The 20,090-nt window shown below is 44.6% G+C and overlaps 1 protein-coding gene and 1 long non-coding RNA gene across 3 annotated transcripts in view; one reads left to right on the top strand and one right to left on the bottom strand.

Moving 5' to 3' along the window:
- Sptbn1 (spectrin beta, non-erythrocytic 1) overlaps window positions 1-20,090 on the bottom strand; it is a 159,646-nt gene that overhangs the window by 79,619 nt on the left and 59,937 nt on the right. Inside the window, exon 1 of one of the 2 annotated variants that reach the window (XM_034508259.2) lies at window positions 11,025-11,553. The exons of the other annotated variant lie outside the window; for it this stretch is intronic. Within the exon in view, the coding sequence (XP_034364150.1) occupies window positions 11,025-11,133 (109 nt within the window). The 5' untranslated portion in view covers window positions 11,134-11,553. Of the gene's footprint in view, window positions 1-11,024; window positions 11,554-20,090 lie in introns of those variants that run through there. 2 annotated transcript variants of the gene reach the window in all.
- Window positions 11,734-18,078, top strand: LOC143443024 (uncharacterized). The gene is made up of 3 exons (XR_013111696.1): window positions 11,734-11,907; window positions 12,355-15,394; window positions 17,890-18,078. It is a non-coding gene; the product is annotated as an uncharacterized LOC143443024 (long non-coding RNA).

Below are 20,090 nucleotides of genomic sequence, written 5' to 3'. Positions count from 1 at the left end.
CACGCCTTTAATCCCAGCATTTGGGAGGCAGAGGCAGGATTTCTGAGTTCAAGGCCAGCCTGGTCTACAGAGTGAGTTCCAGGACAGCCAGGGCTACACAGAGGAAACCCTGTCTCAAAAAAACAAAACAAAACAAAGCAAACAAACAAAAAAGAATACATTCTCAGGCAATACCTAAACAGAGAGTTAAGGGCAGGGATCACTGGGGTCATATTAAATTTAAAAAGCCAATAAACTCAGCCCAGGAAAGCCATACTTTGACTACAGATTCATTCTTTCATTCAACAGTTCTGGGTTTGTTAGTACAGCCTGGTGGGGTGGGGAAGGAAGACAACCAGGACAAAAAGAACTTTCTATGTGTTACTGTTTTCCTTACTCCACTATCCCTCTGTGCTGGCTAGCTTCATGTGAACTTAATGCAAGCTAGAGTGATTGGGGAAGAGAACCTCAACTGAGAAAATGTCTGCACCAGACTGGCCTTGTGGGCAAGCCCACAATGTCTTTTCTTGACTGACGAATGAGATCAGAGGGCCCACCTCACTGTGGAGAGTGCTGCCCTGACCTGGTGGTCCTGGGCACTGTAAGAGAGGAGAATGAGCAAGCCATGTGGAGGCAAGCCACGTAAGCTGCACTCCTTCCATAGCTTCCATTTCAGTTCCTGCTTCTGGGTTCCTGGCCTTAGTTCCTTGATGTACAACCATAAGCTGAAATAAACAAACACTGTCCCTCTATCAAGATGCTCTTGGTCATGGTGTTGTATCACAGCAACAGAACTCTAACTAAGACAGACCCATTATTCATAAAACACATGCCAAGGAAAAGAAAAGAAATAGGTTTCTAGTGCCCTTTAACAGGAATAGCCACCCATCCCACCCACCCATCCATAATGCATGTGCTGTCTAGCCTCCTCCTGCTTCTGAAGAGATAAAGTCCTGGGTAATTGTCCCCACCACTAACACCAGGTTTGACACTCCTTCCATGGCTCCCCTGGCTACCAGCACAGAGCACACAGGTGGGAATTCATTTGCACAGCAATTCTGTGCAGATAATATATAACCTCTTCTCTACTACCATGATAAATGTTTCCCTCAATACAAATGAGAGTACTCTGTTCAAGTACTAGAAACATAGTGAAGTCACATCTCAGGTCTTACACACAGAAGCTAATGACTTACAGTGACTCTGTGGAACTCACCACTTCAATAAACTAAGAATTAAAATAGATGCAAATAAAAAGGAAGTAACCTCAAAAAGTGGTTCTCAACTTGTGGAGTGTGACCTCTTGGGAGGGAGGTCACATATCAGATATCTTGCATGCAAGATATTCACATTATGATTCATTACAGCAGCAAAATTAGTTATGATGTAGCAACAAAATAATTTTATGTTTGGGGGGTCACTACAACATGAGGAACTATATTAAAGGGTCACAGCGTTAGGAAGGTTGAAGATTGCTGCCTTAACGTTTCTTTTCCTTAATAAAGAAAATAAATTTTAAAAATGACAATGCCACCTATCTTTCAAGAGATTCTTTGGTCTTCTATGATCTTGGGTGTATCTTATCAATGCTTCCCAAATAATGTCTACAATTTGTACTGGATTTCAGGTTAAATACACAATACCCTTGAAACTGGCTTTTGTTCAAATGGTATCTAACTACAAACTCCACTGTAAATGAGCTCAAAAAAAGACACCGTCTGTGCGCTTCCCATCAGCCAAGACCAGAGCCCCGAGACTATGCACGGTCTCCTCACTCTCTTCACGACTAGTGTGCCTTAGTGCTCCCCATCAACTCTCTACTTGCATCATTTCACATAGAAAGGGACAACAAAGCCAGACACTTCACAGGGCTTTTGTGAATACAGGCCAGACATAGACCAGTCTGTGTCTCCATGACACTGTGATTACTGCTGCATAAAAATCTTGTACCTACTACAAACCGGGTTAGGGGACACACAGTCCAGTGGAAGGCAAGCAGCACTCCTTTGGACACCTCTAACAAAGGGGGTTCTGAGAGACGGGGCTGGATGCTCTCCATAGCTCCAGCAATAGCTGCTCTAGGTGCTTTTCATGAATTTGGGAGTAATCACCATGGTGACCCTGAATATACACCAAAACTCACTGGCCCAAGAGGCTTGTTAGCTTTACGTTCTTTCTAAATAAAAAGTGCATGTTTCAGCTGAGTGCATTTCCAGGCAAGCTAAACACTCTCCCAACACACTGAAGGAAACCACACCCAGAAGTGGGGAGTGCTGCAGGGGTGGTGGCTGGGAGAGGAGCTTGGTAGGGCTAGAAGTTGAGGCACTGTCTAACAAGCCTCCTTGATCACTTAGCTAACAGCTGAAATCATCACAGTTGCTGTGGGTTAGTGAGCACTTACCTCAAGGACCATATAACCATGGGTTTCCTCACAGAAGCTCATCTGATTCTTACATGAATGTAGTATGCGTATTATCTCTATCCTACTTAAGGAAACATTTGGAGACTGGTAAGCACAGTTCTCAGGTTTACAAAAGCAAGCTGGAAATGTATACCAGGAAGTAAAACGTAAAAAGACACACTGAATGTATTTGATTATAATGTGTATGTGGTATGAATAGTACTGGAAACTTAAATTTGCTGCACGGTCAAATTTCAGGTAACTGCTTTCATTTTCATTTCTTTTGAAAATATAGTAATGCTGATAGTGTTATATATTAAACATGCTAGGATAGCACAAAGGAGCAGCTAGAAATTTAATTCTATCCTTTAGTCACCCTCAATCCTGCTTTTGAAAAACCATCAACAGGGCTGGCCAGATCGCTCTGCAGGTAAAGCACCTGCCGTATAAGCCTAGCCACTAGAGCTCACCATCCCTTATACAGTAGAGGACAATAGCTTATGCCTGCAAGTTGTCCTGTGATCTACATGTGCATGCTATGATATACACATACATGCATACACACACAGACACACACATGTGTACACACACACACACACCCCTCAGATGCAGGGGCCTGGTACCTGAGAAATTCACAAGATGGTATCATATCACCTGGGTCACCATGTGGGTGCTGGAAACTGAACTCAGGTCATCACAGGAGCAACAAATGTTCTTGACGGCCGAACCATGTCTCCAGCCCCAAAAGAAATTCTGTAATTCTCCTCTAATACTAAGTGGGTAAGTGAAATGGGGGGGAAAAAATCTCACCAATTTCTTTAACTGCAGAATTTAAAAGTTTTAAAAAAAAATCCCAGTCAAATGATGCTAAGACTTACAAAGCTAAGAACTAGCCAATCATTTTTTTTTTTTTAATCCTCTAATTTGGCCAGGTGTGAACAAGCTTGTCTTTAATCCCAACACTAAGCAAGCAGAGGTGAGCAGATTTCTGTGAGTTTGAGGCCAGTCTGGCCTACAAAGTGAGTTCTACCAAGCCAGCCACCACTACATAGTGAGACACACACACACACACACACACAGATTCAAAAGTCCTTTAATCTCCTAAAAATATTAAACTTTATTATACATTTGGTCAGATTACTTTTAATAAGTAATTGATAAACAAACAAACAAATCAAAAAATATATGCGTAACATGAACTATATGTAAAAGCACAAACTTCAAACCTCAGAGGTCATAACCTTTTCAGAACCGTCTTTTCCTCTGTTGTCTGGAGGGGGAGGGGAAGGACTGTTTCCAATACTGTTTCCTAAGGTTGAAATTATTTTAAACCCTGTTGCAGACCTTGTTAAAATGGGGTTCTGACCCAGCAGGTATGGGGCAAACCTGAATAGTGGCATCTCTAGGAAACCTGAAATCACCTACAGACCACATCCAATAACAAGGTTCTCCAAGGTTCCTGGTGCCTTGGAGTAAGTCTGGCATCTGAGCAAACGCACTGAGTACCAGCCTCCTGCATCCTCTTCTGATCCACACTTTTCAAAACAAGGATCTTGTTCAGGAGCCAATAACTCCCTTTAAATTTAACCCTGGCTCAGCACCCCTCGCCTGCACCTGTCTCTGTCTGTCCCTTTTCTCACTCTGCACTCTAGGATTTAGCCATGCAGGAAGCTGCCTCCTGGCAGCGAGTTTATCTCTCACTTGCTTTCATTTGTTGGTCAGCTCAGGCTATGCTGATCAACACATTTTCCAACCAGAAGATCAAAGCTCAGAGAAAAGCGCAATGAATCTGTGCTAATAACAAGAAATGAGTGTTTTGTTTTAAAGTCGGTTTTACTTCACTTTTACTTCTTGCTTTTATTTAAGTATGCCATACTGACCAAACTACAAAGCTTTCAAGCAGCAAGTTCTGTGTACTCATTAAATGGCTTAATACTGTCAAATCTTTAATTAAACTAATCATGCCGCGTTAGAAACATGCCCTTATCTGTGGTTTTCACCATTTTTTAATTTTTATTTTTTCATAGATGGACCTTAATTATTAAGTTGTCAGGGAGGTGAGAGAAAAGCATCAGAATCTGAAAACTGCGGACTTTTTAACTCGGTCTAGGTTGATAATAATAATAATAATAACAATAATAATAAGAAGCAGACCAGCAGCAGCAGCAGCAGCAGAAGAAGAAGAAGAAGAGGAAGAATTCCAGTATAGCAGACTGAAGGCTGGGAAGCTTCCCTCCCTTAACTGTATTTAGAGCTGTTGTTAGCCACAGCAGTTTCCACCACAGACAGCTAAAATCTAAACAACCTCTGAGGTCAGAACAACACGGGATTCCTACAGTCTGTGTGTACATTTAAGCTTTCTTTAGAGGGAACTTGAAAGAGTGTGGCATTTGCTGTTCAACACCACCCTGGTAGAGTAAACCCTGGAAGTTACTTTGAGAGGGAGCGAAGGCCAGATTTTCAGACAGATTGGTGCAGGGTGTGGTCAGGCTCCACCCTCCACATTTCCAGGCGGCACACATTTTTGTTCTTGAGGGTAACCTAATAGGTTATGTATTAGGCATATGGGGGTAAAGTGCAGAGCGGAACCATTCTCAGGGCTTACACATCCTAGTTTTCCCCTAACGCAATGGAAGGATGGGGTAACTGACTCCATATGGCACAGGCTCACAACTGTTATGTGGTTCTCCAATTATAGCAGGATAGAGCCAACTCCTGGGTAGCTAAATGTCTTTTTTCCTTATTATACAACTTTATTCTAAACACATATTCTTCCAAGTTTTCACTTCTCAGTAAGAAATCAGATTCTTATGCCTGTCCCTACATGGAAGCAACTTGAGGAATGGACAGAGACCACCTGGCAGGCTAGTTAAACATACTTATTGTTGGGATACACCACAGACTTCCAGATTCACATAGCTTAAGAAGAAGGGAGTTTCTGTTTCTCGCACGTTCCCAAGATGTGTTGGTACTATTGATTTAGAGACCTCATTTTGATAGTTTCAATTTGAAAACCTCTTCAAATAACATAGCCCATGTTCTTAACAAATATTCAGTGGTTTCTCTGTGTGAGATGGGCAGGTATAAGGAGGCCTAGCCTGATCTTTAGGCTCCTAGATGGAGGAAATAAAAGAAAAACAAACAAGTAAATACTAAAGCTACAACAAAGAGTAATGTGTGAAAACCACAGCAGAATGCTTGCTATCAGTCCAAATTTTAGGGGAGGGAAACCAAATGGCGGTTTTGACTTTCCCTGAGAAAGACATATTTGAACTAAACTTCTAATTCCTGGCTCATGAAGCAATTCTCCATCAAAGAAACCAAGTAGAGGCTGAGGATGATGAAAAACCCCTAAAGTTCTGCAGAACAGTTTCCTCCCGAGAGCCTGACTTTCAGAAGGAGGCAGGGCTCTTCAGAAAGCCACTGCAACCTGTGGACCTTCCCAGGCATAAGATGTGTCAGAGGCAGCAGTCCAACCCTCCCTCGGCTTTCCGTGAAGCAGAAGCCTCCTCTCCTTGCTGAACTTTTCCTCTGAAGATACCTACTGCCCTGCTTGTCTACATAACTGACCTGCAGGAGTCCTGTCAGCAGTCTTCGTAAACACTGTATTGCAGGACTGAAGAGGTCTGGGCTCCTTTGGCCGCCTAAACTGAAATCTGGGCAGCTCTCTGCAGATACTAATTGCCCACACTTTGCCCATACACTGACGGTAAGAACTACAGGAAGGTTGTCAAGTTTGGATTTTGAAAAGCCTAAATTTAGATCAGTCAGTATGACTGATCTAAAGATAATTACATCTGTCTTTATAAGAAACAAGTGACTATCTACCTCACAGGATTACTGGTACTAAGGAAATGCACATTTATTTGGAATTTACTAAATACCAGCTCTCATGCTGAGTACTTTTAAGAAAGATCTATTAAGCTAGATGATATACATTAAGGTTAAGTGCTATGAAAATAATTATAATTAGAACATCATTTAAAAACAGGGTTGGGTCACAAAGTTATTAGGATTTAATCGTGAGATGAAACTGGTGAAAGGTTTTATTTGATTTGATGATTTGCCCCACACAGTTGTCAGAGGAACATAACAAAAACAAAACAATATAGCACATTTCATAAAATCCCTCAAATGTTCTCATATATATCCTACTCCTACCAAAAATGGAGGAAGAAGAGGAGGAGGAAGCCACTTGCTGCTGGAGACACCTTGTAGCTTTAGTAAAGGATATGGGTGTGGGTCCCAGCACCCACATGGCTCGTAATAACTAACTTTTTGTTCCAGGGGCTCTAACACTGTCTCTCTGGCTTCCACAGGCACTCCATACACATGGGCCGCATGCACTTACACACATGCAGGAAAAATACACAGAAGATAAAAATGTTGGTCTAGAAAGTTGGGTCAGAGGTCAAGAGAACTTGCTGCTCTTGTAGAGGGCCCAGGTTCAGTTCCTACCTGAATCCACATGGCTCACAACTATCTCCAAGTACACAGTCCCGGGGGATCTGACACCCTCTTCTGAAGTCTGAGGACACAAGGCTCAGTATGCTGTGCATACACACATGCAGGTAAAACATCCATACACAAAATAAACTAAAAATTATGTCATCAAGTCTGCTCACATTATAATGGGAAATACTAACATCTGTCTTTACACCTTCAGTGTAGACTGTCTTCCCGGCAAGATGTAGACTTACACATTTTCTTTCTTTAAGGTGAAAGAAATGAGGTAAAGCAAATATTTTAAGTCACACAACAAAACAAAAGTTTACTAAAAAAACTTACAAATAAATGTTTTTTTGTGCCAGAGTAGCAGTGGCCCTCACCCTTAACCCCAGTACTCAGGAGGCAGAGGCAGGAAGATCTCTGTGAGTTTGAGGCTGATCTATGCAGAGAAACCTTGTCTTGAAAAGATAAAAAATAAATGTTCTTTATGATTCGTGGATATAAAATCTGCACTATTCTTTCTCCAAGAGCTAAGAAATTAAAATAGCTAAGCATGGTGGTGGCACCTATAACCACAGCATTTTGAAAAGAACGAGGAATTGAAGGCCAGACTCAATTACGTAGTGAGTTTGAGACGAACTTGGATTCTATGAGTCCCTGTCTCAAAAATGGTGGTGGTTTACTAGTAGAAAAGGGAGAGAGGGAATTAAGGGCTGGTTAAGTAGCTCAATAGGTAAGGGATCTTACTGAGAAAGACCGGTGAACTTAGCTCAATGCTCAGGACCCACAGAAAGTTTGAAGGAGGTATCCAACACCAAAGAGCTGTCCTCTAACCACCACACACATCACATACATATATAACAAGTGAATAAATTAATCTTTATAGTTAAGAAGCTGGAAAGACAGCCTAATGGCTACAGTGCTTGCTACTCTTTCAGAGGACTGGAGTACAGTTCCCAACTACCACACTGGGTGGGAGACAACAATCTGTAACCTTTAGGGGAGATGATGCTTTCTTCTCTCCTCCAAGGGAAAACCCATGCGCGCGCGCGCACACACACACACACACACACACACACACACTCGGCATGTGATGAGCATGAAAATGAGCTCCTGTGGCCCAAAATTCACTATTCTAGGGCAAATTCATTCAGCCAGAAGCTGCAGAAAGTGCTTCTCCAGTAAGGTGCTAACCACAGAGTAAGGTGCAAAGAAGATTAAAAAACAAACAAACAAACAAAAAAAAAAAAAAAAAAAAACCAACTTATTTTGTGCTTTCCCTCTGGATTCTGTCTTTGCTATCTCACTGCTACAGCCAATCAGTGCTTTGGGCTGAAAGGAAGGGAAGTGGAAGAAGCCAGGCTAGAGATGAGGGACCACCTGTCTACAGGTTTGACTGCAGTGAAGAAGCTGGAACAGGAAGGTCACAGTATAGGGCCATTTGTACAACTCCTGAATGCCAAGCTCAAGAGTGTATAATTTTTCATATACAGTAAGCACAAGGGAACACAGTGGGAGACTAACGAGGCAGAGGATTCTCCCACAAGGACTAAGCAAGCAGATGTAAAGCCACAGGGAAGGTATCCTGAACTTCTGTAATTACAGTTTTCTAAGCAGGAAGCTGAATACAGTTGTTTCAACTTTCTTCCCTTATCTTAAAAGAAAAAAAAAAAGCAACAACAGAATGAATCCAGCTTTATGAGACAGTGGTTGACTTGAAGAAAGTAATAATTTAATTTGACAGGTGGAAAAATGAAAGCTATGTACTGGTGGTTAGGGTCAGAGTTCAGAGATTGAAGAATCTGACCTCTCTTATGCCATGAACCTAAGATTGATTAAAACAAACAAACCAAAAACCAGTATCTCTTGGTTCCTTAAACCAATAAGATTTCCACCCCCACTTACTCACTGGCCCATAAATCTCCACACAGTATGTTATCTAAACAGACCAGGTTCCTCTTAATATCAAACTTTGCTCAGCTGCTAGAAAAGCAAACCCCAATCTACTGCATCCAGCAAAAAACTTAGTAACATACTTCCATGAAGTGAAAGCCCTTCCCAGACATATATACCAAATATATAAATTCATATAGGGGGCATTAAAAAAAAAAATCAACAAAACATCCCATATACTGGTGACAAAAACTAAGAAAGATTATGCCCAGGAGTAAAAAGGCAGACTCCCCAGCATGCATAAAATTAGATCGGCACATAGAACTTATGTTATCAAAAATACCATTTACAGGAACTACAAGTATCATCAGAACACTATACCAGGGCCAGGAGCTGAGAAAGGTTTGTATTAAAACTCTCATACTGTTTAAACCTCAATCCATTTTCCTTCTCACTAGGATACTACCGGAAGTTAGCGACCCTAATATGCTCCACCCCATCTGAAAGTTAACTCACCCTTTCTCACTTCCTCGGCACAGGTGGTTTTCTGCTATAGAAATACCAACAGTAAACTTATGCAACTCAAAACCACAATATTTAATATCTGGAGCTAAAGCAAGGGACAAAATTTACTTCTAGAAATTTGGTATATTTACTACCCAACTTAATCTCCACCACTTTTTAATGAGATTTTCTTGAGGAAAAAGCACACGGACTAAAATACTGAGGGCATTCGTGTGATTTTTTTTTAAAAAACATTTCCTTGTCTAGAGAGGACAGTTAAGACATTTCCTGTGTGTAAGCTCCACCCTTCACAGTGAACAGTTTACAACCACATTTAGCCCTTCTAGAGTAACAGCCTTTTGTTATGGGTGGGTCTGACAGCACATGCCACACACACATCCTTTTTATACTTTCTATTGTTTGATGGTTGATGCGTTTTCTGACTGAATCCCTACCAGTGCTTCTCCTTAGAGAGCCCAGGCCAAGGGGAAAGGGGACATTCTGAGTTCTGATTCTAGAAGTGCGGGGCTCCTCAAAGACATAGACCATGATATGTTTTCTACTTCACTACTTGCAGGCTCAGTCACCTAAATGTTCAAGAAAGCAAATTCCACCTTCAATGACTCAGATGCAACTGAAGACTCAGTTGATCTCCTAGTGCTAATGACCTGCCTCTTAGCCAGCTGCTGAAAGAATGCAGCAACGTCTAGCAAATGCTTTAAAATCACATCCTGTTCTGCCTCATTTTCCAAAACAAGTCAATGCTGTCAAAATACTTCACAAGACAAGTAAATCAATGAATGAAAGGCATCACCTTCCAATGAAAGCATACTAGGACCAAGCTGCTTCTTCCAAACATCCTCATTTAGGTCGGAGTTAAAATAAAGACATACAGGTCTTTGGGTATTCTTTACAATACTAGAGCGACTCCTACCTATTACCAGATTTTATAGGCTTCGAAGTGCAAGCTCTATTTTCAGCTACAGACCTTTATTTTTTACTCACGTACAGGCTGAGTCGCTAACCAAGGCCTGCTGACTGGTGAGAGACAGCCCACGGCTACAAGCAGAAACAGCACACTACTCCAGGAACCTGCTCTCCAGAAAAAACATGTACAGCAAAACACTGGATGCATTCAATCTTTGAGCCTGGCATACACTCCAGAAAATGCCGATAATTGATCCAACTAATCCCACCCACAGCCCTGGATTGACAATAAGTAGCTTTTATTATAAATTACATAGCCCATCAAATTAATGGGAAAGCTGTAATACAACAAGAGTTAAAATTAGGCTTAGGAACTAACACTAATTTACCAGAGACTTAGGAACAAAAAGACCACTTCCTTCTCCCCTTTGCTATTGTTCTGCTGGACTGGGTCTGGAGCAGTGTACTTTACACCTTTAAGTGCTCCCAGAGGTAAGAGGCTGGGGGCTGGGAGTTAAAGAGGCGGGCTGAAACTAGAAGCATATTGATGGATCTATTAATATTAATCTCCTAAGATCCCGAATGGTGTGTTTCTGTGTGTGTATATAACAGGAAGTAGGATACCTGACAACTAGAGCCTAGAACCAAAAGGTACTGGAGAGATTCCAAATGGTGGCTAATCTAGAGCCTAGAGTAGTGTGGGCAACTGCCTCCTTCAATGCCTCAATTAGGCGCTCACTGTCAACCTGGGGCCGTGTGGCTGCTGTCTTCACTAGGGTCGTGTACCGTATGGCAGAAATAAAGCTTCAAAAAGCACCAGGATCCAGTCGGAACACCCGCAAGCAGGCCTGGCCCTCGGCAGCGGACTTACCTTGGAGCTGTTTGAATCTCCCTTCCAGTTGGTTGTAGTTGTAAGGCACCTGCCCGGTGTAGGCCGGCGACAGCGGCCCTGAAATGCTGGATGTCCTCTGCAATTCCATTATGCCCGACCTAAGGCCCAGGCCGGCGAGGCTACACCGTAGGAATCCTGCTCCAGCCCCCTCCTACCCCCATCCAACTCCAAGCAGCTTCCGCGGCTCGGCTCCCGCCCAGGCGAAAGGGCTGGACCTCAAGCCAGTCGCATTCCGGTCGCTCGGAAATAGGTGCAGGGTGATCTGATAGGAAGTTGGCTGCAGAGTCCACCTTAGCCTGGTGGAGTTACCACCCCGGCATCTAATCCCCTGTGGATTTCCTTCCTTGTGTGGCCCTTGCCTGGAAGCTAGAAATAAATTACCCGAGAGGGAGGAGGGAAAGGAGGAAGGAGGCAGGATCCTACTGGAAAATATTTTAAATATGGCCAACCCTAAGCACGCTGCGCTCCTGCTCACAGAGCAGCGCACACCTCCCGCCCGCCTGCCCGCCCGCCCGCTGCCGGTTTGTAATTTAATCGGGAGCTGCGGTGAGCAGCGCGGTGATGTCACCTGATTAGCATAACAGCATTGTGAAGGAAACACAGGCCGAACCACGCGGAAGGGCGCACGCAGGCCAACCTTGCAGACCCCGACCCGCGCGGTCAGGCCTCACAAAGCTGCTGGGATTACAACGTACAGTTGAGCGGCCCGCCTAACAGAAAACTCTCCGATTACTATCACCCGAAAAAGGGGTACAGGGCCCAGGGGCGGGCCAGAGCCCCGCAGATGAAGCCGCCGTGCACCTGGGCGCAGGCAGCCACTGCGCGGGCGCCGACTGCAAGCACGGCCCAAGCCGGCGCCACCGTAAGTCAAACAAAAGTCAGTCTAGGCACCCTGCAGGGCACAGCCCCCAGAAATGAGAAGGAGGCCCTCTGGAGAACCTTCTCAGCAGACATTCTGCCATTACTGCATTTCTGAGGTGATGATGCACCCTGTTAGTAACTCCGTGAAAGGAAGATTTATCAGAGTACCGTGGTGCAAGGCATTGTGGGAGGAAGGTACACAGGTAAACACTACCACAGGATGTCCTGAGAACTTTTCATTCCTGTGGAAGAGAACAGCAATCACCTCCGAAACTTTGATTTGTTTACTGACGCCTCTCAAGTTTTGGTTCTCTCTAGTTGCTTCTCTCACCTACTTCTACCAAAAGAAATCCTATGTAGAAAGTAACGTGACCAACATATACCCGTGGGAAATAACTGACTCTGATCTTACCCTCTTCCTCCTTTTTCCCCCTCACTACAACGGCAGCTCCGTAATAAACTTGGCACTTCCAGCTTGGAACCCCGCAGCCATCACTACAGAAGGTAATTTCAGTATGGTAGAGCTCAGGTCTGTGGAGACAGGAAGACGAATCCGTATGGCTAACATGGTCTGTACATAACAAGCTCCAGATCACCAGCTCCTCACTGCAGGTCAAAAATCAAAATCTCCTTCCTTAAGGAGTCCAGTATGGACCGAGGAAGGGGCCGGGCCAGGGCCAGAGATAACAACAAAGCCTGTTAGCTGTTCATCCCTCAACAAACTCAGCTCCTGTTAGCCACACAGCTGCATTTCTAATGTCTACAGTGTCAATTTTTGGCTCCCAAGGCAGGCCCAACCAAAAGACACTTTTACATCCAAGATGCAGAACATATTCTAAAGCCCTCCTATCTCTGCCAATAGTAACTGAACTAGCAAGACTGTGAAATGCAGGGTCTTAGAAGAGTCTAGGATTCTCAAAACCTAACTTTGGAGACAGTCAAGCAAGTTTCCTCATTACTTGGTCTTAATAAGAAACCCTGGACTCTCAACCTCAGCTGTTAATACTGAGAACTAATACCTATCACTACAAAACCACTAAAGTTGGATGTGAAAGTACCCATACTGTTCCAAGCTCACCACTCCTTACATTCTGTCTCCTATCACAACAAGACTACCAAGTATAATGGGAAATTATTTCAAGGGGGGGGGGTCTTTTTAACAGACCCCACTTCACTGTTATATGCCTATGATGTGGTGAGTCTCTGAGTGTCCAGCTATAGCACAGAATACAAGATTGCAAAGTGATCTGCCATCCAACAATGTTTTTGTTTTGTTTTGTTTAATTTTTAAGCCACTCAGTTATCATCCTTTTCGGCTCTTGTTAGTATGGGGATATATATTAAACAAGCTTTCTAATTAGCCAGATTCCATACAGTGTAATAAAAAGATGAGGACTAGTGTAGCCACACTCAAACCTTAAAAGCATAGACTGAAAAACCACAGAGTGAATGCATTGAGGCGGAAGAAGGATTTAGCAACCCACAGGAACATCCATTTGGTGGTATAGGGCCAAGTAAACACAGGAGAAAACTCTGAAGGCCCAACTGACCTAACTCGGTAGCCGCGGGGAAAAAGCAGAGTACAGCCAGTTTGGACTGCATTTACTGCACACACCTCAGAGGGAAGAACCCTAGGAAACGCTGGCATCGGGACTGGTTCCTAAAACACACAACCAGTATGTTGGAGAGAAGGTAAAGCTTCCTCATGTAACTGCCAAAGGAACAGGACAGGCAATGTGACTGGCTAGCTGCAGCACAGAGGAACTGTCGGTTTGGGAGAGAAGCATGGAAACAAGCTAGAATTGAGCATGGGCTTGGAAAGTTTTGAGCCAGAGGAGAACATGGTCTGCACTGGGCTCCAGCAGTGACCCACCTGGTAGATAGGAGAGACTGAATGCAATAAGACACTTATTACAAAGGTCTAGGTCAAAGGGCCTGTTAGGGTGTGGCAAGAGGATTAGAAAGGAATGGACTGATGTAAGAGCTCACCTGCAGAACCTCGGTTACTAATCAAACGCGAGACATTCAAAGGACACTAAAAATGACTGGCATTAGAGCTGGCTGGGGGGTATGAAGAAGGAATGATGAGCATCCTCTTCTGACAGGCCAACTCTGCGTCACCTGCAATACCAGGTGACATGTCCAGAGCGGTCAGGAATGAAGAAGTAGAAGTCAAAGCCCAAGACTGACTGTGGAGCACAAGGGCAAGAGTGGAGTTACTGGTGCTACATCCAGGAAGAAAGGAATGAGGCAAGAAGCTAAGCCGGGATCTGGGGAAGGTGTGGCCTTGGGAAAGAAAACAGTGAGTGACTGTAAGTATAGCTCAGAGGTACTAGAACTTACCCCCAAGACAGCCATAACTGAAGAGAGAAATCACCAGGGAATGAAAATACAATAAAGAAAGGAGACACACAGGAGGCATGAAGACAGACAGCATCAAATGCTACAGAAAGGATTTATGGGAGACAGTATGCCAGGGGCGGGTGGATTAGACCAATGGGTCCAAACCAGCAAAAGCCAGGTTACTCAAAGAAACAGAAGAGGTGATAGAGACACTTCACGGTCTGGAGCCAGGAAAAGAGATTCTGAGAAAGGGCCCAGTCAAGCCTGATGTCTGTGCTCCTGAGTTGGTACAGGTAGGAAGGGAAAGGTGAGTGAATAGCTCAAGGTTGAGCCATCAGCCTTAGCCAAGAAGAGGCACACCCTTGGTCAGGAGACGGATTCTGAAGACGTGTTCTGAAGAAGAAGCATTTTTTTGTTTTTCTGAGACAGGGTTTCTCTGTGTAGCCCTGGCTGTCTTGGAACTAACTCTGTAGACCAGGCTGGCCTCGAACTCAGAAATCCGCCTGCCTCTACTTCCCAAGTGCTGGGGTTAAAGGCGTGCGTCACCACTGCTCGGCCAAGAAGAAGCAAATTTAAGAGAGTTTAGTCGTACCTGAATAAAACAAAAGGCTCCAGAGGGCTGGAGAGATGGCTCAGCAGTTAAGAGCACTGACTGCTCTTCCATAGGTCCTGAGTTCAATTCCCAGCAACCACATGTGGCTTACAACCATCTGCAGTGGGGTCTGATGCCTTCTTCTGTGTGTCTGAAGAGAGCAATAGTGAATAAATAAAATAAATGGGGGGGGGGGAGGCTCCAGAGTCTTACCCAGAGTCTTATTTATAGTTACCTCAGAATTAGACTCTCCAAGACCCTAACCAATTGCAGGAAAATGTGCATATCCATGAGAGTGTTAAAGAAGAGAGTTTTCAGCATGCTTAACCAGCTTTCTGTAGTAACAGATTGTGCAATTTTAATTTATCGCATTTTTTTTCTCATCTAAAAGCTGTCATTGCTCACCCAGGTAGGGGACCAACTCTGATAAATGGTTGTGCCTGTCTTCTCACTGCAGCCAGATTCCAGGGTGAAATACAGACAGACATGGCTGGCAAGGAAGCTACAGGAACAAAACAACCGAAGCCCATACAGGCTGCACCTGTGATAAAAGGTACAGCCAGGTTTCTGTAGGGATCTGTAGACAGAAGCAATTAGAAGCAACAGGGCATGGTAGCAGGGCAGAGCATCTGGTGCACAGGCTCATCCTAACATTCAAGTGCCATCAAGAAACTTCATAATAGTGTGGCCTCTAACTTTCCTGTCCATAAACCAGACCAGCCAAAATCTGCAGTCGTAAAATTTTCCATATATCCTAAAAGTATTCATCTGTGACATGAGTGCCCCAAGCTTGGGTTTCAGTTGTTATAACTTTACTCTAAATTACTAGTCTCCGCATACCATGATATGTGAATGGTCACTGTGGAGGTTTAAATGACAATAGCTCTATAGGTTCACAGATGTGAATGCTTGGTCCTCGGCTGGCAGAACTGTTTGGGAAGGATTATGAGGTATGGCTTTGGAAGCGGTGTGACACTGGAGGTGGGCTTCAAAAGCCCAAGCCATTCTAGTTACATTTAGCTCGATGCCTTGTACTTACGGATCAGATGTGAGCTCCCAGCGACTGTTCCAGTGCCCTGCCTGCCTGCCGCCATGCTCCTTCCCTGCCCCCATGCTCCCTCCCTCCCGTGATGGTTATGGATTCACCCTCTAGAACTGTAAGCTCCAACACACTCTTCCTTCTCTATGTTTCCTTGGTCATGGTATCTTCATAGCAGTAAGAAAAGTAGCTAAGATGGTCATAAAGTCACCATCATACACGTAGATTACAGTAAGTTCTTACTGGCTGGGGTGTGATGCTTGCCTTTAATACAGCGCTAAGGAAACAGAGGCAGGTGGATCTCTGAGAGGCTGAGGCCATCCTGGTCTACACAGAGTTCCAAATCAGCCAAGGTGACCTTGTGAGACCTTGTCTCAAAAACTGAAAAAAAGTTTCACATAAATTTTCTCAAGTGACTAACCCCGTGATGTTGTCCTATGTTGTCTCCAGTTTGCATACAAGGCATGTGCTTTCCTTACTCATGGCTGCACAGGTGATGAGAAGCAGAACCAACTGGTCCAGCCCCAAGCTCACCAAGTCCAGTATATTCTCCAGATCTTTGTTTCTCCAGTATTCTTAGAGTCGAGCTAGCTGCTAAGAAATGGGTTTTAAGCTTTTTAGAGAAGCCAGAAGACTCTATCAGGTAAACCTAAAACCCATGCAGTTCCACAGCAAACCTCCGTATCGTCCTTTAGGTCTGATCCAGACACATTCTTTACTAGCTCACACAAAACTTGCTGCTTGAGGGCAGCTCTGGTGTGAATGGGGTTTGTTTAGTTTTATTTGGTTTTGCTCCTCTTTTCATACTTGAATGGGAGTACACGGGGGTGAGCTTAAGCCTCTGTTCTCGGGGCTGCTGTGCTGCCTTGGGTTGGGGAGGTGAATGCTTTTTCTGCAGTATAGCAAGCATGACAGGGGTAAGCTTTGGATGCTCATTTCCTGAAAACCCAAACACTAACAAGACTGACGATGTCCAGGAGAGGATGTTGAAAATGCTAAGATGTGACAGGCACTTGTACACATCTCACCCCAGGATTCGGAAAAGCCAGCCCAGAGCTGGGAGGGACGGGAGGAGGTTTCACACAAACAACTGCTGAGCAGATTCTTTGCACTACTCTTTCCAGATTTGCCTTTCAATCCTTTCCTTTCTTTCCGTCCTTCTTTTAGAAAGGCAGGGCTGTACTCTGTAGCCCAGGCTGCCCTGGAATTTGGTGATCCTCCTGCTTCAGCCTCCCGAGTGCTAGGATTCCAGGTGTGAGTCGCTACTCCCAGCTGCTTTTCATTCCTCATTGTTGTCAAGTCCTTGTGACAGATAATCACAGGCGAGTCCCTGGAGCATTTCTTCTCAACAAACAGGAACATTATTACTAAAATCCCCCCACTGCACCTATACGCTGGGACCGCTGTACATTACCTTTCTGCCTCGCCCAGGTCTTAATGCCTTACCCCTCTCCTGGCCTACCTACTCCATTAAGTAGTCACGCAGTTCATTCCCCACTTTTGCTTAACTCCCCCATTAGAAAACCCACACTCAAAAATCTTCCTTTAGGGACAGGCAAGATGGCTCAGCAGCTACCAGTGAGGGCCTGTCTCCAAGCCTGAAGAATTGCATTCAGAATCAGGGACCCGCATTTGGGAGAGACAGCCAGCTCCTTGAAGTTGTCCTCTGACCGCAATATGAGTGCTCCAATACACACTAATCGAAATCTTTGAGTTACAAAACTGTAACACCATCAGACAGATTATGAAGCAAGTTACAAAAGGCCCATGTTTCTTGGGGGCCAGGATGCTATATCTCTACTTCGTGACCGGTAGCAACTGCTAGCTCTACAGCGTGGAGGAATAACTCCTCTCATGCTCTCATCTTCCTCGCACCTACTCCATACACATACAGAAGCAAAATCGTCTAGTCATACAGCAGACCCTGAAATACCAGAGCAGAACAAACCTAATTCATCCCATTTCCTCGGTTTGTCTGTCTGTTAATCTCGTTCATATGGTCTTTTCAGAACTGAATACACAGCATCTGACATCAGCCAAGGTCCTGGGTAAGGACTGCTGGTTCCTGAGCCTTCTACCCTAGCCAAACTTATCCATGTCATCTGTCATCGGTCATCTGCACAGGCAAGCCTTCCTTATACAGGCAAGAGAACACCCCAGTCAAAAGGCCCTGCCTTTGGCAGACAGGTGTTGCTAAGCTGGTGAATATGTTACCAGTTGGCTTGGGGCCTGGGCCCCTCCCCCCAGGTACTATGGAAATAGAGAGTGTCTGAGTGTAAGAGGGGCCAGGCCTGCTGTTGCCCTGATTTTTTGGTTGTGCTTTTGATCTCCCACACAGAGGGGGAAAGGCTGATGCACACTGGTGTGCAGAGCTATGGGGCTCCATGGATTCATGGGACAGGAGAACACACTGTTCCTGGGGAGCATAGCTCAAGGAAAGCAAACAGGAAAGGCAGGATATAAATCTGTTCTTCATAAAAGTAAAGGTTCTGACCTTGCTCTCAGGTATTCACGCCCACTTTCATCTTTTCCAGGGACCGTAAAGAGAAAAGATGAAGACACCACATTAAACAGGCACCTGGAATGGTGGGGAGTGTGACAGGGACCTTATCATTGAGCCAGGCCTGAGACTGCCTTGTCTCCTAACTGCCAGAGAGAGCTAACCCATCCCACCAGCCCTGCCCACCACACTGTGTTACACCAGCACTTTTCCCTCTGCTGGCAAGCACACTCTTCCAAGGGTAGGAGTGTGGGAGATGCAAATACCAGCAGGCAGTGATGGGCCAGCAGCAGAGAGAGTGATAGCTACAGGAAGCACCACTTCAAATGGATCTACACCCGGATTTGTCCTTTCTGCTGGGAAAGAGCTAAGCAGAGAAAGAGAGAGAAAGAGAGAGAGAGAGAGAGAGAGAGAGAGAGAGAGAGAGAGATTGCTTGCTTTCCTTACACAGTAGTTCCTGTGTGATTTTAATGTCGACTCTAACCCAGTCTCTGTCAGTGTGTCATACTAACATGAGAATTTCTGTTTATTAACTAGAAGTAGGAGGCACTATCTCTTGCTCTTTGAAAACAGTCCCAGTTGCAGGGACAGGGAACATGGTAGCCCTGGGATGGTAGCATGTGCAGTGTCTTTAGGACGCAGTCATTTCTTCCTGCACCTGAGCTCTGATGATTCCTCAGTGAGATAGCACAGCCTCCTCCCACAGGACCTTGCTATGCAGACACTCACTGAGTCCAGGCTCTAAATAATTCACAGACAGCCCTGTCACTCAGGAGCACCAAGGCCCACCAGCTGCCTATGCAGTGGGAGCCAGGCTCTAGGTTTAAATACTATCAGGTACCTCTGAGACTGCTTCTAGAAAATATTACAATCCTCTTCTTTATTTTTACCTATTTTAAGCAAGGTAATTTCCAGTTCGAAAGAGGACAGGGTCTCAAGTAAATAAGTAGGAAGAAGGCGGCTTAGTCAAGTACATGGTCAGGGCATCCTTCCCTACTCAGGATTCTGGGATGACACAGGAGAGCAGCAGACACAGCCTGCCCTCCTCCAGCCTACTCAGCAACCACTACCTGCCCTGAGCTTTCCAAGTCTGCTCCTGGTATTCCTTTTCCTCTCATTTATAATGTAATAATCCTTTAAGAACAGCGCAAAACTATAATCTGTAGATGTATTGTCTACCACGCCCCCTCCTCCAGAAAGGCTTCCCAGATTACAGCAGCTATGATACTGGCTTCTTCCTTCTCAGGAAGCCTATACTAGAAGCACAGCCTCCTTCTGGTACTTCTCACAGTCTTAGATTATTCCTTATCTCCTCCTGTGTACCAGTCTTGTCTACTTGGTTGAAATAACGGAAGTACACCAGTTATAAGATCCAAGGAAAGTAAAATGTGAATTCTATTTTCCGCTTTTGACACTGGTATGTAATCCTGAGCTGGACCCTTAACCTGCCCAATACTGCTCCCTAAAACCAAAAGATCTGAAAAAGAAAAAGCTCTGGTCTCTGGGATACAATGTTCTTGGAACTGTATCTTAAGCTGTTTTAGGACACTTAAGTCACATTCTTATTAAGACACATTAAAGAACATTCTCCGTGTTATTTTCTACTCCAGTAGCTAAGCAATTACCCAGAACCATGTGGCTCTCTGAGAAACCTTAAAGGGGATAAGGCAATCAATGGTTCTGTGGTAGAGCTAGCCCCACAAGGTAAAT

The sequence above is a fragment of the Arvicanthis niloticus genome, chromosome 7 (assembly GCF_011762505.2).
Source record: "Arvicanthis niloticus isolate mArvNil1 chromosome 7, mArvNil1.pat.X, whole genome shotgun sequence".
Taxonomy (NCBI): Eukaryota; Metazoa; Chordata; class Mammalia; order Rodentia; family Muridae; genus Arvicanthis; species Arvicanthis niloticus.
Note: the sequence above shows the minus strand (reverse complement) of the source record. Positions and strands in the feature narration are given on the sequence as shown.